The following is a 16079-nucleotide window of genomic DNA, read 5'->3' as shown; positions in this document are numbered from 1 at the left end:
TAGATTTCCTATGCAATATTAACTGCATATGCAATATCAGTATAGGGCTGTACCATGTAATGTTATGTCTTTTCCATGTTGTCTTGTCCACCTACCTTATTTTGAAATGGACCTGAAAGAAATATGTTCGGTGTTTAATATCTGAGTTAATGAGTTAATTGAAATTTGCCAGAATCTGGAAATTTGCAGCAAAGTTCCCACGAGTTTGTAACAACAAATGTTCACATGCAAATGTACACCACTGGCAAACGTTATCAAATGAACATTTTGCAGCAAACTATGAAGCTGATAAAAGCAATATCAGCACAGCTGTGATTATCTTCGGCACTCGGCCCATGGCCTCGTACCCAATCACAGCCATGCCGATATCCAGTACAACAGCACAACCTCAAGTGTGATATTGCTGAAATATAGCACAAGTTAGCTGCAGGTTCTAACAGGAATCCAAACCTGTAAGTATGTCATATATGCAAGGCATGTACGTTGTATGTTTGTTTGTTTGTTTGTAAATGTGTGTTCCTTGTCAGGTTCTGTCTTTATGCTGTAGTCAACAATAGTGTTCACAAATTGATTAGTTGTTCCTTGTCATAATTACCATCTTGAAAGATTTTTTTAATTGTCATTGGAGTGGAATTAAACTTCTGAATCATAGATTACCATGGGAGAATGCTCCTAAGTATAACTGAAAGAAATGTCAATTTGTGTGAAACGCAAGAGGGAACGATAACTATCAACAGTGTTTTATATGAGGGAAAACGGGAAAGGAAAATGTTCGATTTGACTATAAATTAAGTGGGCGAAGCAGTTCATAGTGTGTGGAAGCAGTTTATCTGAAATTATGGAAACAATATAGCCTTAATAAGGCAACTAGGTAAGATCAGATCAGTCTGGCTCATATCATCTCTGTATTTTCTGGGTGAGCCTCATCTGACAAACAAATGTGAAAATCTTCTACACTTTTCTTAGCCGTGTGTTGATGACTGCTGCAACTCAAAGTCAATCATAATGGTTGAAAGAAATCCTGCACAGTATATTTCAAAGATGAATTGAACATGATTCGGCCTCTATTTCTAAACCTATCTCTCCACCTCATGCACTCACAAGAGACACACAGCGTTCTATTTCATACACAGCTACGTCTTCTAAACCTATCTCTCCACCTCATGCACTCACAAGAGACACACAGCGTTCTATTTCATACACAGCTACGTCTTCTAAACCTATCTCTCCACCTCATGCACTCACAAGAGACACACAGCGTTCTATTTCATACACAGCCACGTCTTCTAAACCTATCTCTCCACCTCATGCACTCACAAGAGACACACAGCGTTCTATTTCATACACAGCCACGTCTTCTAAACCTATCTCTCCACCTCATGCACTCACAAGAGACACACAGCGTTCTATTTCATACACAGCCACGTCTTCTAAACCTATCTCTCCACCTCATGCACTCACAAGAGACACACAGCGTTCTATTTCATACACAGCCACGTCTTCTAAACCTATCTCTCCACCTCATGCACTCACAAGAGACACACAGCGTTCTATTTCATACACAGCCACGTCTTCTAAACCTATCTCTCCACCTCATGCACTCACAAGAGACACACAGCGTTCTATTTCATACACAGCCACGTCTTCTAAACCTATCTCTCCACCTCATGCACTCACAAGAGACACACAGCGTTCTATTTCATACACAGCTACGTCTTCTAAACCTATCTCTCCACCTCATGCACTCACAAGAGACACACAGCGTTCTATTTCATACACAGCCACGTCAGGCTTATGCTTATTATTTGCTTAGACAAAACAGGTGTGGCGCATAATGTTGAAATGAATCCACTTTGAAGCTGTTCCCACACAGAATTCTTTGATCAACTGAACTTGTTATGCCAGAGTAAAGGGCTAACAAATGAATCGTGTGTTTTGCTAATGTGGCTGAAAGTCAATTCAGAAACCAATCTATAGTGTCAGTGTTTCTGCCGCAGACAAAGATTTCTTAACACTTTCTTATTGCATTTTTACCAGCAGTCTTTATCGCTATCGTTGTCAGTGGGAAAGAAATCAGAGCCTAAACGTGTGTGTAAGCCAAAGCACCCGGAGCGTGTGAGTACCAAGCCGCGGTCAGCGCTGTAGCTTCCTCATCCCCCCCCCGCCCGCCTCCCCCACTGCCTGTTGCTCAGCTCCTGGTCAACTGCAGTGCCTCGTTTCTTCTGTTGAGAAAACTCTGTCACCGATGCAAACCATTGCTTTATTTACCCATGCACCGTGCAATGTCATTACTGAGTCCCATTGCTGTACCGAGGCATGACGCAGATTCATGAACACATAGTGCTCATGGATCAGCAGGTGTTGAAGCCTGTCTGGGTGCTGTTTGCTCATGTGTCCACATTGACCAGGACAGGAGTGACCGTAACAGTAGAGGCTACAGTAGTTATTGTGGTCTTAATTGTAATTGTTTGAAGCACATTTATGCATAGGTTGTTCATTTTATTCCATAGATGTGGTGTTTCCTGAGTTTGGTGTGAAAACTATTTGCTAAAGTCATTTTAACTGGCCTTTGTAGAAAAAGAGGTTTCGTTGAAGGAAATTATATTCTGTCAAGTAGAATTTGGCGTAGAAATATTTGGAAGAAACACAAAACTCTGATCTTAGTTTACTTACATGCTTTCTGCTGCTCTCTTGATTCAAATACAGGATTACTTTATGTTTTAATTGAAACACATCCCTCTGTCTGTGGATTTGATCATTTGGATTAATATTGTCAGTCAACAATTTAGTCAACATTTGTTGTAGTCCTCCTCATCTGTTTTTGTGATTGAGATGGAAGCCTTTAGAGTTGAACTGTGTCTCTGTGTGTTTGTGTCTGTGTGTTATGTCATTATCCTTTACAGTCGCTCAATAAAGTACTTTTAACCTTTTGCACAGTGTGTGCAAAGTCATTAGAAAATGAATTATCTGGAACTTTTTGTTTGTATTCTGTGCGTTGTACTCTATTCTATTGAAAGGGCGAAGAAATGTGTGAAACTTAAATATATTTTAAACTTAGCAAGTTGAAATCTTCTGTAAAGTTGAATCTCCCCTCTTCCTAACAAATCTGGTATCATGTTCTTTCAGTACATGTTAAGTTATGTAAGGGTGTAGGTGGACTTTAATTGAGATTTCTCAAGCTTAGTGTAGCAAACATGCTACATGTTTCATTTTCTTAGTTGAACCCAAGCTAAAAGATGATTAATCTAATAGCTTATGTTAAATTTGGGAAGAAGATAATGTTTTTCTCCTTTACCATAACTTTACCATAACTTCTACAATGTTTTTTCTTTCTTTCTTTCTTTCTTTCTTTCTTTCTTTCTTTCAGTGCATTACTAAGCAGAATGTTGGGGAGGTAGGGCTTAGCTGGAGTGACTTATTTGAGCGACTGTATTAGTCCTGTTTAAAGTCAGTGTCATGCGCTGGTTATTAATGTGAGCCCGTTGGACAGATGCGATGTTGTTAATCTCAGGTGGTCATGTGCCGTCAAAGTAGCAGTGATCATGGCTTTTCATCTCTGGTTGTGATTGGCTGCTCACCGCTTGCTTCCAGCCACACCTCTCCCCCCTCCCCTCCTGACGACCTCATGTCCTCCTCTGACCCCCAGGGCTCCGAGTCCGACTCTGTGAACGGCCCGGGTCGGGACAGCGGCCTGGCCTCCTCCCGCCTTGACCCGTCCGCCACGCTACCCGGCCGGGGCGGAGCCGACTCTGAGCCGGAAGCCATGGAGGGCATGCTCTGTCGAAAACAGGAGATGGAGTCCCACAGCAAAAAGGCTGCTACCAGGTGGGTGAAAGGGAGACTTGGAAGGTATTTCATGGGCATAGGAGCACGTTGATTATTTATTTGTTTATTTGCACACAATAAAAACAGAAACTGATCAAAAAAAATGCAAACAGGAAGAATAATGTGCAGGTAGAGACAGGAAACCCTAGAAGGGCTTTATGCACACACACTTGACTTCCATGCCAAATTTCATCCTCATAGGGAGACAACTGGTCGCCAGAGGGTGGTGAACTTTTTGTCGACCGACCGGCCAACCAACCAACAGAGTGACTTATAGAGCTGCTGGTCACAGCTAAAAACAACAGAGAGACTTATAGAGCTGCTGGTCACAGCTAAAAACAACAGAGAGACTTATAGAGCTGCTGGTCACAGCTAAAAACAACAGAGAACTTATAGAGCTGCTGGTCACAGCTAAAAACAACAGAGTGACTTATAGAGCTGCTGGTCACAGTTAAAAACAACAGAGTGACTTATAGAGCTGCTGGTCACAGCTAAAAACAACAGAGTGACTTATAGAGCTGCTGGTCACAGTTAAAAACAACAGAGTGACTTATAGAGCTGCTGGTCACAGCTAAAAACAACAGAGAGACTTATAGAGCTGCTGGTCACAGCTAAAAACAACAGAGTGACTTATAGAGCTGCTGGTCACAGCTAAAAACAACAGAGAACTTATAGAGCTGCTGGTCACAGCTAAAAACAACAGAGAACTTATAGAGCTGCTGGTCACAGCTAAAAACAACAGAGTGCCTTATAGAGCTGCTGGTCACAGCTAAAAACAACAGAGTGCCTTATAGAGCTGCTGGTCACAGCTAAAAACAACAGAGAGACTTATAGAGCTGCTGGTCACAGCTAAAAACAACAGAGAACGTATAGAGCTGCTGGTCACAGCTAAAAACAACAGAGAGACTTATAGAGCTGCTGGTCACAGCTAAAAACAACAGAGAACGTATAGAGCTGCTGGTCACAGCTAAAAACAACAGAGAACTTATAGAGCTGCTGGTCACAGCTAAAAACAACAGAGAGACTTATAGAGCTGCTGGTCACAGTTAAAAACAACAGAGAGACTTATAGAGCTGCTGGTCACAGCTAAAAACAACAGAGTGACTTATAGAGCTGCTGGTCACAGCTAAAAACAACAGAGTGACTTATAGAGCTGCTGGTCACAGCTAAAAACAACAGAGACTTATAGAGCTGCTGGTCACAGTTAAAAACAACAGAGACTTATAGAGCTGCTGGTCACAGCTAAAAACAACAGAGTGACTTATAGAGCTGCTGGTCACAGCTAAAAACAACAGAGTGACTTATAGAGCTGCTGGTCACAGCTAAAACAACAGAGAGACTTATAGAGCTGCTGGTCACAGCTAAAAACAACAGAGTGACTTATAGAGCTGCTGGTCACAGCTAAAAACAACAGAGTGACTTATAGAGCTGCTGGTCACAGCTAAAAACAACAGAGTGACTTATAGAGCTGCTGGTCACAGCTAAAAACAACAGAGAACTTATAGAGCTGCTGGTCACAGCTAAAAACAACAGAGAACTTATAGAGCTGCTGGTCACAGCTAAAAACAACAGAGAACTTATAGAGCTGCTGGTCACAGCAGCTCTATAAGTAAGAGGACGACATATATCTATTTATACAAAGTTTTTTTTTATGCCCGACTTCTGTGCTTGCCCCTCCTAATCACCTGTCTCTGTCCCCATAGGTCCTGGCAGAATGTGTACTGTGTCATAAGGAAAGGAAGTCTCGGTTTCTACAAGGACAACAAGAGCGCTAGCAACGGCATTCCATACCATGGAGAGGTACCAATCAGCCTGGGAGAGGCCGTGTGCGAGGTCGCCAACGACTACAAGAAGAGGAAACATGTCTTCAAGCTCAGGTGAGAGGAGAGAGCAAATAAACACCTCAATGGAGAATCTCCAGCATTCAACCTATGATAATGAAGTGATGAAATGTAGTGAAATCCCACGATGGAATGCCAAGAAAATGGGTGAAATAGTGAGAATTGTAATGTACACGACCAGTCACACCGCCTTTTCTTTATTTGTTAGAATAACAGTAAAGACTCAAAACTGTGAAATGACACAAAGGGCATTAAGCAGTGACCAAACTGATCTTATATTTGAGATTCTTTCAAGTAGCCCGCCTGTGCCTTCATGGAAAGGCAAAAGCTTTGCAAAGAAATTCATAATTATGTAGGCATCAACTCTACCATTTATATTTGTCCAAGAGACAGATTTCAAGCATAAAGCTTGATTTATACTTATTAGAAAGTGTCGCTCAGCACATGGTCGCAGACGAAAAAGAAAGTGTCGCTCATGGTGTTGCATCTATACTTCAGTGAATGTTCGCCTCTGTTCAACGGTCACGTGACACCCGTGCTGCAGACAGCCACGGCAAGAGAGGGAATGGAATGCACAGTGAAACCACCTCGGAGGCGAGATGTAACGTACTTGACTGCAGCCGCATATAAACGACACACAACTCACCTCCTCTCGCTCTGGGAAATGCACAATGTTCTTTGTGATTTTCACGAAGTCATACATCAAGGACAGGCTGATAAAAATAGCGGAGACACGTTCATTCATTTCAATCAGTGAAAACCAAAACAAGGAAATCAAGCGCGTGCCGTCTATATAGCCAATCAGACTTGCGCGACACATCGTGACGTAGTCAGCGACACTAGACATTTCACCAGGTAGCAGCAGACACTGCTCGCCGACACTTGAAAGTGTCGACTCAAGTCCTCATTTCTGTCGGCGACCGTTTCAAAAGTGTCGGCAGACGAAGCATAAATTGGGCTTAAGCCTTTTAGATCAAAATGGCTAGAACAGGTCATTTTGACATTTTTGAGATTATATGTGCAATAACTTTGTTGAATTAAAAAAAGATGATGCTGCTGGTACCTGACATTTCCTGAAAGTGTCTGTATTTTAATTTAAAATCGTTTTTATATGAATTACACAAAAGGCAATGAAAATAATGTGATCATTTTTACCTAGAACAGTTATAGGCGGTCTTTTTGACCTCACTGAATTTCCCAGGGTTCTAGCCTTTTAGGCCTATTTTTTAGCCTTTCTTTTCACATTTTGCTGTTTCGTCTTTTTAAAAGATATCTTCAATAAAGCCGTTCTCTCAAAATCTCTCATTGCGAGATTATACAGTTTTGAATGTACAGGTCAAAATGACCACTTATGGCTGTTCTAGTATTATGTAGTCTCGCTGGCCAGCCTCCCCTCGCTACCGTGAGAGGAGTCTGGCGCCGCAGGTCTCCATAGTGGGATTGCGATGGGCGGCGCTTAGCGGCAGTGCCCTTGGAAAATAGTTTCCAACAATCCAACTTGCCGTTTACAGCGACACACAGGGAGGAGGGAGCGGAAGCCGCTCTGATTGACGTGGTCGGAGCCAATGACAGAGCTTGTAATAAGCCGGGAGCGGACATCCGGCAGCCACTGAAACAGTCGCTCCAATAGGGAGCAGCTGTAGAGCAGGGGAGGGCTTATCCCAGTAGCCTGTTTCCGTGCAGCCAGACTCCTCTCCCGGTAGGGAGGGGAGGCTGGCCAGCGAGACTTGATATGGACATCACAGAGCATTGGAGATGTAACATACATCATACATACATAATGAAAAACAGTTATCACGTGTGTCCAAGCCTTTGACTGGTAGTGTATGTTTAGTTTTGCCTTAACTTAACTTAACTTAACTTAACTTAACTTAACTTGACTTATCGCTTCTTTTCACACTGTGTCTGCAGGCTAGGAGATGGTAAAGAGTACCTGTTCCAAGCAAAGGATGACGTGAGTGTACAGAATTAAACACAATGATTAGAATAGAATAATATGGAAAGGTTTTATGCAAAAACAATCTTTGCCGGTGCATTGGGACTCTGTGCCTGAACGATGGAGTAACTGAGGTTTCTGTGTTTGTGCGAAGCCGGAGATGACCTCCTGGATCCGCTCCATCCACTGCTCCATTCCAGCGGGGGGGTCGGGAGACTCGCCCGGGGGCCCGCGGGGCCTCAGCCGAGCCATGACCATGCCTCCCATGAGCCCCATCTCCCCCGGGCCGGGCGACGCCGGAGGAGGCGTCACCATGCGCAACAAAGACGGCAAAGAGAGGGATCGTGAGAAGAGGTTCAGCTTCTTTGGCAAGAAAAAATAAAACATTTGTAGTTAAAAAAAACGACGACAGAAAAGAAAAAGACAAAAAAAACCTTGATGGAAACATTTGTCAAAATCTCAACAAGCTGAAGCAGGCAGAAAAGGAAAGTACAAACGAGTCATACAAACACATTGCTCTCAGTGCTGGTCCTAAAGGAGTTTGTCGACAGCTATGTGGCTTACATAGACCTTCCGTTCCTCCTTTCTCTTTCTCTCATTGTCCCTTTTTATCTGTCCTTTCCTTCTCCATATTTGGCATTGAGCTGCACCCAGCGAATGATAATGCCCCGGGCCAACAGGCAGAGCTCGTTCCTCTCTCTCAGTCCCTAACAGAAAGCCAGCTGTTTAAAGGAGTGGTCGGTTAGCGTTAGCGGGGCCGTCTCGAGGCCCCCGGGTCAGTTCCATTCCACCCTATTGCTTCTACTTTGCGTTAACATGTCATCTCTCGGTGAGTCTCGACAAGCCAAGCCTTTTTGATGCCGTGTCACTAATACCAGAAACAATGGATGATGGTGTTCCACTTTTTTTTTTTTTTATTCCTTTGCCCCCTTTCATGCTGTCTCTTTGGGGAGGACCATATCAGTCCCTTTTTTGTTCTTGGTATTGATGTTATTAACCTTACCAATATTATTGCTGTTATTATTATTATTTATCTTTTGCTATTGCTGGTTTGAGGAAAAAAAGAAACTAATAAATTTGACAGTAGATAATTTTGATTTCATGTTGTGGAGCAAAACAAATTTGGTTAAACTAGTGGAGAATGTTGGTCTTGCCCCTGTTTGTAATTTTTTTTCTTCCTAGGAATGACAGTTTATGAGGTGTTTTTTGAGAAAGAAATTAATCTCAATAAATTTTAGCAGTGTGCAGTAAGTGATCACAAGTTTCACCATTGGGGAAAAGTATATATATTTAAAGTGGTTTTATTTTTTATTTTATTTTATCTTCTAATTTTGCCTGTATTTGATTATTTCTTTTGAGTGATCTTTTCTGCTTGATTTTTTGACTTTCTTTGGTTCTGTATAAAGTGGAGATTAGTTTTCTAGTGAGTGAGTGTGTGCGTGGGTGTGTGTGTGTGTGTGTGTGTGAGTTGTGGTGCTGTGGATTTTGCACGTTTATGTTATTCCTGATCAAAGGTGGCCAGATGGATGCTGCTTTTCTTACGGTACACACATGCACACAGAAACCAGACACAAACACAGACAACAAAAACTTGGAAGGACTTTCTAAGATTGGCTTTTCTTTGTTTTCGTTGTATAAACTGAAATGACCAACGACACAGTCCTCTGAGATTGTTTTCAGATTTCTGTTTTAACTCTTCAAAACGCCTACTGCTACTCCATGCAGTGCTGTGAAGGCACTATGTGGCCAGGTTGTAGGTCCAAAGCCGGGGCACATTCTCTGTGTCACAGTGTAGGTTGGAGGACCGCAGCGGGACAGACAGAGGGTTGGCAGGTCTCATACAGGTGGGCTGAGGAAGTGAGGGGAAGAATGTGCTTTGTCATGTGGTACCAGAGGCAGGGAGGCGTACTGAGCCTTACTTGAACTCCACTTTCCTTCCATTCGAACGGTCCTTACCCACTAAAAGGAAGCTTTATTGCTCACAGTACAAATGAATGGATACGAATGTTTAAAACGTGCCCCTAGGCAATGATCTAATGTATGTCAGTGGATCAGAGACCCAGGTGCGATATGCAGACAGATCTGTTGAATTTGAAGAATAGCTCTGCTCGGTAACGGTGGCAGAGAGGGAACAGGCGATGAGCTCTTGCGTTATGTGGCATGACTTCATGTAGGTTTATACTTATACTGTACGTGTTTCATTGTCCTCTCTGTGTTTCCGCACATACATGAGACCACTTAAATGTGCAGGCAGGGTTGGGGAGTAACTGACTGTATGTAATGGGATTACAGTAATCCAAGAAAACTGGTCATGGCAATCTGATTCGATTCCTCAAAAACATGCTTGAAAGGAAAAGGGCATTTCAAATGTTAGACTAGAGACAGAAACAGTTTTATACAGTACATCTTGAAGTAATTGCTGTTTGTTGTTGATAACTGCTCTGTATCATTCTTGGTAACTTGAATTCAAAGTGTCCAACTGCTTTTTCTAACTGCCACAGTAATCAAAAGGCAACAGAAAGTAATTGAATTGCATTACTGAGTTTCATTACTCTTATGGATTGTTTTAATTGTGTTGGATTATATTTTGAAAGTAACCTTCCCAATCCTGCAGCGTGGCATGATGATATACCATGAAGCCTGTGCTGTGTGGAGGGTGGGTTAGTACACAGGAATGTCTGAGTGATGATAAAGCAAAGAAATATACTTTCATAATGGTGGTTTCAGCCTAGTTTAGGCCCTGAAGGTCTGTCAACATGTTCACTACAGTCATTGGAATGGAGCTAATGAGCTCATTGCATACACAAGTGAGCCAACCCCATATAAGCATTCACTGTGCACAGTTTCACCCCCCCCATGGATGAGCTGTTTCAGTGTCTAGTGTTTATCTCTGCTACAGTAAGCCAGTTAATGTAAGTTAATTCAAAGGTTAAAAGGTCTACAATGTATTTTCTTACCAGTTCATTCAAATGTTAATATTCATGACTCAAAATTAGTTGTGGCCAAATTGGTCACGTGAAGCAAAGATATTTGACCATACTTGACATACACAAGCTCTCTCTCTTTTCACACACACACACTCACACACAAATACTGTACTGTATATTCAATGCAGAATGAGCCTGGCCATGCAGTCTTGTGGAAACTCACTCAGCTGGCTGTGATTCGGTGTTGCATATGGCATCCTGTTAAAATTACATTGTGCTACTGCCTGGTGAGCTTGGGCCAGAAAATGAAAAGTATGTATTCTTGATGTCAAAGAGATGCATTTTTGGTTATGAAACTTGTATCAATAGAGTACTTATGAAGAAAAAAAAGATTTGACTTGATAAGTAGAAAGGAGTGGAAAAAGAAGACTGGTGGCAATTTGAGCTTCCTTTTTTAGAAGAAGGCAGGAACTTGCTGTCTAGTGGGAGGAGCTTGTGTTTTATCATCCAGTGGTCTGTCTGTCTTGCGGCGTTTGATAAGCCTCTCCGCCTACCTTCATTTGTCATTATTACTTTTGACGAATGTCTGTTCCTTCCTCTGTGGGTAATTCAGAGTTGTTGATACCACTACTATTATTAATTGCTATTATCATTATTGCTACTGTTATTACTACTACTACTGTTACTAATGCAACTTATTGCAACAATTATAACTGCTGTCCATTTTCAGGTACGTGTCTGTAATACCAGACCCTTCCACACGATGTCAGTGTGCTGTGGAGCATTTTCATTACAGATCGTTTGTTGACTTGTGTATCTACATCTAATATTAGGAATAATAAAACATGGTTTAATCAAAAACAGCATGATTTGTATTTTTTATGTAAAAAAAAATGGTGGCCACCTTGGTGCTTTTAATGTGCAACAGGTGAGATAGACTGTCAACCAATTAGGGTAGATCCTTGTGAAGCTGTCAACAGTGGCGTGGTACATAAAACCTTTTTTCTTGGGTGCCTACTAACCTGACTCCGCCAGATGGGGTGGTATTGAGTTCACAAATTCACAAAGGTTGTGAAACAAATGTGAAGCAACCTACATCCATCTGGCAGTGTCAGGTTAGGTGCCTACATGACTGAGCGGCAAAATCAAGTCCAGGCCAAATGCTGTTTCCCTGGAGTACAAAATCAGCATGTCTCGTCTTTTTTTAACCGAGAATAGAATAATGTGCAACGGTTTAAAATTTGCAATACAGTGCCCATTACCAAGTTCGAACTTGGTCAGACAAACAGTTCTGGTCTGGAGATATGTGAAAGCCATGTTCTGATGTCGAATTGCACTAAATTCGACACTGCACTTTCTCGCGTTCCCAGCAGCGCGCTCCCCAAATTTGAAGTGGATCGGGCAAACGGTTCTTGAGATAACCAGCTTTTTGTGTTGCCAGTAGGTGGCGTTATTCCAAAATGCACAAAATTCAGCACTGCAATCTGTCGGGTTCCCAGCAGAGCTTTTTGTGTTGCCAGTAGGGAGCGCTATGACTATGCGCTCTTCCGAATTGCACGCAATTCGATACGGCACTCCGTCATGTCCCCCTAAGCGCACTCCCCAAATTTGAAGTTGATCCGATGAACGGTTCTCAAGATAATGCAACACCAAAAACACTAAGTATTTGAAGAAAAATCATGTTACTGATCATAATTACTGGTCATTTCACATGCTTGTTGTAGATTGAATATTTCATACATTTTGTAGATTGATTTACTCTTGTGGGAGAATGATTTCTGTTCCTCCATTTAGTATAACTAATACAAAGCAGTGCATCAGATCAGATGTTGCAACTAAATTTATAAAACAACTTATAAAAGATATTCAGATTATCATTATCTAAAGTAAATAATTTGTACAAATAGTTAAGTCCAGGCTCTTTATTTTTAGACCCAATTAACATTTGAAGCAATTCTCACATGCACTGGTGATTTTACGTGGCATGTGGCAATTGAAAACTATTTCCAAACAAGAGCATGTACTTGGTGATGGCGGAAAGGAAAAGACCCCTTTAACAGGGAAGAAAACCTTGAGCAGACATGGCTCTTGGTAGACGAGAGCTGTCTGCTGAGTGTGAACAGGGTCACGAGCAAAAGTATAAAATAAAATGGGGAAAAAACATAAAAAGCTTCCATACTGTGTACCTGCCGTAATCCAAGTCCCCAGAAGCCCTGAGATGTCAAGTTCAAGTTGACTTGAAAAGATGTCATTTACACCTTGTTTTTAGCTTAAATATAGCCGTGTGCAGCTGGAACCTTGCTCACTTGCTTCTTGCTCAAGCACCTGCAGATTTAAGCTAAAAACAGGCTGTAAATGATGTATTTTCAAGTCATGGCATCTCAAGGCTTGTGTAGACTTGGATTAGCTACACCAGGTAAGCAGTATGGAAGTTTTTTTTTATATATATACGTTTTTTCTCATGACCACGACAACTCTACTTCCCGGGGTCTCCATTTCTCCTCTACTGAGAGAATTAGAGAAGTGTGGCAGGGGGAACGGTATTGATTTATCTGACATTATATGGGAAAGGAGTCTGTGGTACAACTGCTCGGTTAATAGCAGGCACCAGCTGATCCAATTTAAAGTCGCTCGCCGTCTTCACTACTCCAAGCATAAACTACACAGGATCTTCGCTTCTGTCTCACCACTGTGTGAGAAGTGTCAGGTGTCAGAGGGCACACTATCTCATGCCTTCTGGTTTTACCCTTCACTAACTAAGCTTACATTCACACAGGACGCCGAACGTAAGCAGAACTGAAGCTTGAAGCAGGCACAAGCTGAACGTACGCCTTGTTGTTCACACAAGATGCCTTCTCTTTTCCTCTTGTCTCCTCTCAGCGCCTTGAAACCGCCCACAACTCCCATTGACTTCATGCCTCACGGCTTCAGCGTCAAGCTTGGAAATTCGGCGTCAGGCCTGAGTGATCGCTTCGGCGTGGCGTGAGTGTGGCTTCGGCACGGCGTCAGCGTGGCACGCATGTGGGAGGTGTGAACGGCTTCGCCTGTTAACAAGGACGCCGAAATGAAACTTGTGGGTACAGCGTACATACAGCTTCGGCGTCCTGTGTGAACGAGGGCTAAGGCCTACAAAATCCTGCAGCTGGAGGCAGAACTCGCCATCTTTCGGCTGCTCCGAGTCCTCTCTGAACTTCCCTACAGCTGTGCAGCAATCTTTGACACTGGAGACAACTGTCCCCAAAAGACTAATTTTGAAGGAATGGAAGTCCTCCTCTTCACCTTCTTTTCAGGTGTGGATGATGGACATGATCTCTGTTATACAGATGGAGAGACTGAGGTTCCTGAGAGCCAACTCGCTTAGAAGGTTCTCAAATATCTGGGACCCGTTTTTGACCTACTTTGACGAGGTTAAGAGTAGGCTCTGTGCTCTGTGCAGGCTTTTAGCGGAGGAATACGGTAGTTGTACGGTTGGGAGAAAAAGCAGTGCCGAATGAAACTGCTGTTTTGCGGAAAAGTAAAGCGCTGAAAATTGTCAAAATAGAGCGTGCATGTACACGGATATCGATTTGTTTAGGTGGGCGTTGTTTTAGGTGGCTTGATTGATTGATTGATTGATTGATTGATTGATTGATTGATTTGGTGAAAAAGTCAACACAGATACAGGGAAACAGACAGTTCACCGAGGATAAAAACACAATAAAGCCTTGCGGCTTATTTCCATTGCGGTCCTCAACGTACAACATTTAGAGACAAAAACACACACGAATGGGAATCACCATTCAATACTCGAATTAAGACTATTTACATTATTTCTAGATTGAAAGGAATAATGGCACGCTTGAATATAGTACAATACATAAACATTTGTTGTTACATGTAAGGAATTAACATCCGTTGCAAACAAACTAGGTGGGGGAGGGAGAGGGATTGCGGGGGTTTAGCAGTGGGGGGCTGGGGGGGAGAAGCTCGTTCACACAGGAACTGGGGGCTATGCATATCGCTCATAGCAGCCTCCATCTATATGGCCCCATTCAGATGAGAACGAGGGAAGGAGGGGGGGGTGAGGATGAAGCGTGGAGGAAAGATTGCAGGGCCAGGCTGGAACAAGGCGGCATGGGGGGGGGGGGGGTGTGTGTGTGTGTGTGTGTGTGCGTGTGTGTTTGAGAGTCTGTGAATGTCCAATTGTCCTTGTGTGTGCTAGTGAGCCTGATAGGGCGAGTCGTCTTCCCGGATGGTGAGCGAAACATAGCGAGTCGCTATGGTGACGGCCTCGAGTCCAACAGGTGTCAGGGGGAGGGTGGAGGGTGGAGGAGCGCAGTTGCATTCGTAGATATCAGGAGAGGAATTTCGGCTGCGTCCTTGGCAGCTCCGAGTCCAGATTAGGATGAAAATGTTTTGGTTGCCTGAATTCCTATCAGGTCACACAGACCAAACAGAACAGGTCTTATGTCTTAAGTCTCTGTCTTAAGTCTCTGGAATCCCAACATAAGTTCATTCCTTATGCAGATCAGTGGAAATTTCCGTGATATAATCCAGGTATAATCCATTTTTCACAGTTCAAATTCACTGACCGCCCATCTCAATTTTCATGACTTCACAGCCTTGGGTCAATCGCTGCTGTCTTCCCGTACCCCGCGGCGAAAATCCGTCTGGGCAGAGGGTGGGGGCTCCCCGGACCTCGCTTTCTTCAAAGTTTAGTTGATTTGCGTTGAGAGACCAGTAAATCCAATAAATCCATGTTTGTCATTTCGTATAGACAAATGCAAGTTTGCTCCGGCAGCGTGGTGAGCAGGCATAGGGAAAAAGGTGCAGGCAGGAGAGGGAGGATTTGCGACCGCCCAGGTTCAGAGGCAAGAGAGAGAAGGGATAAATTACGTTTAAGTTGTTGACCCCCATACTTACAGAGAAAAGGCTGGTTTAGCTGCTGCGCTGAGTGCGCGGTCTCGTTCCACAATGTGCGCAGCCTCCTGAACACTGTACCTAATTAAGTTAGTGTATCGAACTAGCTGATAGGACCCCACTTCAAACAAACCAAACTGTCCCTTTAATGTTGCTCTCAAAGTGCACCAGATTGAAGCATTTTACTTTAAAATGGAAAATCTTTTTTATCCGGGGGGCACAGCCTCCCGTGGGCCCCCCACGCCGCGTTAAAATGACCTCGGTATTTCTCAAACTCTGGCTACGGGCCTGGTTTCTGTCCTTAACCAGACTGATGTAACAACCGCACTAACCAGATACAAGGGTTAATTAAACCTTTCTTCAATTGATCCTGTAAGTATACAAGCTAACGATAACGTAACACGATTCTAGTTTGTAGTCATATACTGTTATAACAGGTCAAATGTGTTTCACCACCGGGGGCCGCTGTTTGTCCCATCCCTCCCTTGCCCTTCTGCCTGCAAGTCCATGTTGAGGGCATGCAGCACCCGTCAGCGACTCTCCCCGTGTAATAAAGCAAGATGGCAGCTGTTGTTGAGAATGTTGTCAAACTGTAAGTGTTCGACTTTTCTACAAACGTTACACACGGCGGTGACACATCGCAGACAGGTC

At 43.1% G+C, this 16079-nt stretch overlaps 2 protein-coding genes across 2 annotated transcripts in view; both read left to right on the top strand.

The window, feature by feature from the left end:
- sptbn2 (spectrin, beta, non-erythrocytic 2) overlaps positions 1 to 11379 on the top strand; it is a 73286-nt gene extending 61907 nt beyond the window's left edge. The window contains exons 35-38 of the mRNA XM_083645508.1: positions 3647 to 3825; positions 5529 to 5702; positions 7578 to 7620; positions 7757 to 11379. Of these exons, the coding sequence (XP_083501634.1) occupies positions 3647 to 3825; positions 5529 to 5702; positions 7578 to 7620; positions 7757 to 7984 (624 nt within the window). The 3' untranslated portion in view covers positions 7985 to 11379. The remainder of the gene's footprint in view (positions 1 to 3646; positions 3826 to 5528; positions 5703 to 7577; positions 7621 to 7756) is intronic.
- Positions 11380 to 15988: 4609 nt separating this feature from the next.
- Positions 15989 to 16079, top strand: part of dpf2 (double PHD fingers 2) — a gene marked incomplete at its 5' end in the record, with an annotated part of 28206 nt that continues 28115 nt past the window's right edge. Inside the window, one exon of the mRNA XM_083645497.1 lies at positions 15989 to 16020. Within this exon, the coding sequence (XP_083501623.1) occupies positions 15989 to 16020 (32 nt within the window). The remainder of the gene's footprint in view (positions 16021 to 16079) is intronic.

The sequence above is a fragment of the Poromitra crassiceps genome (assembly GCF_964638095.1).
Source record: "Poromitra crassiceps genome assembly, chromosome: 1".
In the NCBI taxonomy this organism is placed as follows: domain Eukaryota; kingdom Metazoa; phylum Chordata; class Actinopteri; order Beryciformes; family Melamphaidae; genus Poromitra; species Poromitra crassiceps.
The sequence above is the reverse complement of the archived record's forward strand: the minus strand, read 5'-3'. Positions and strand labels throughout refer to the sequence as shown.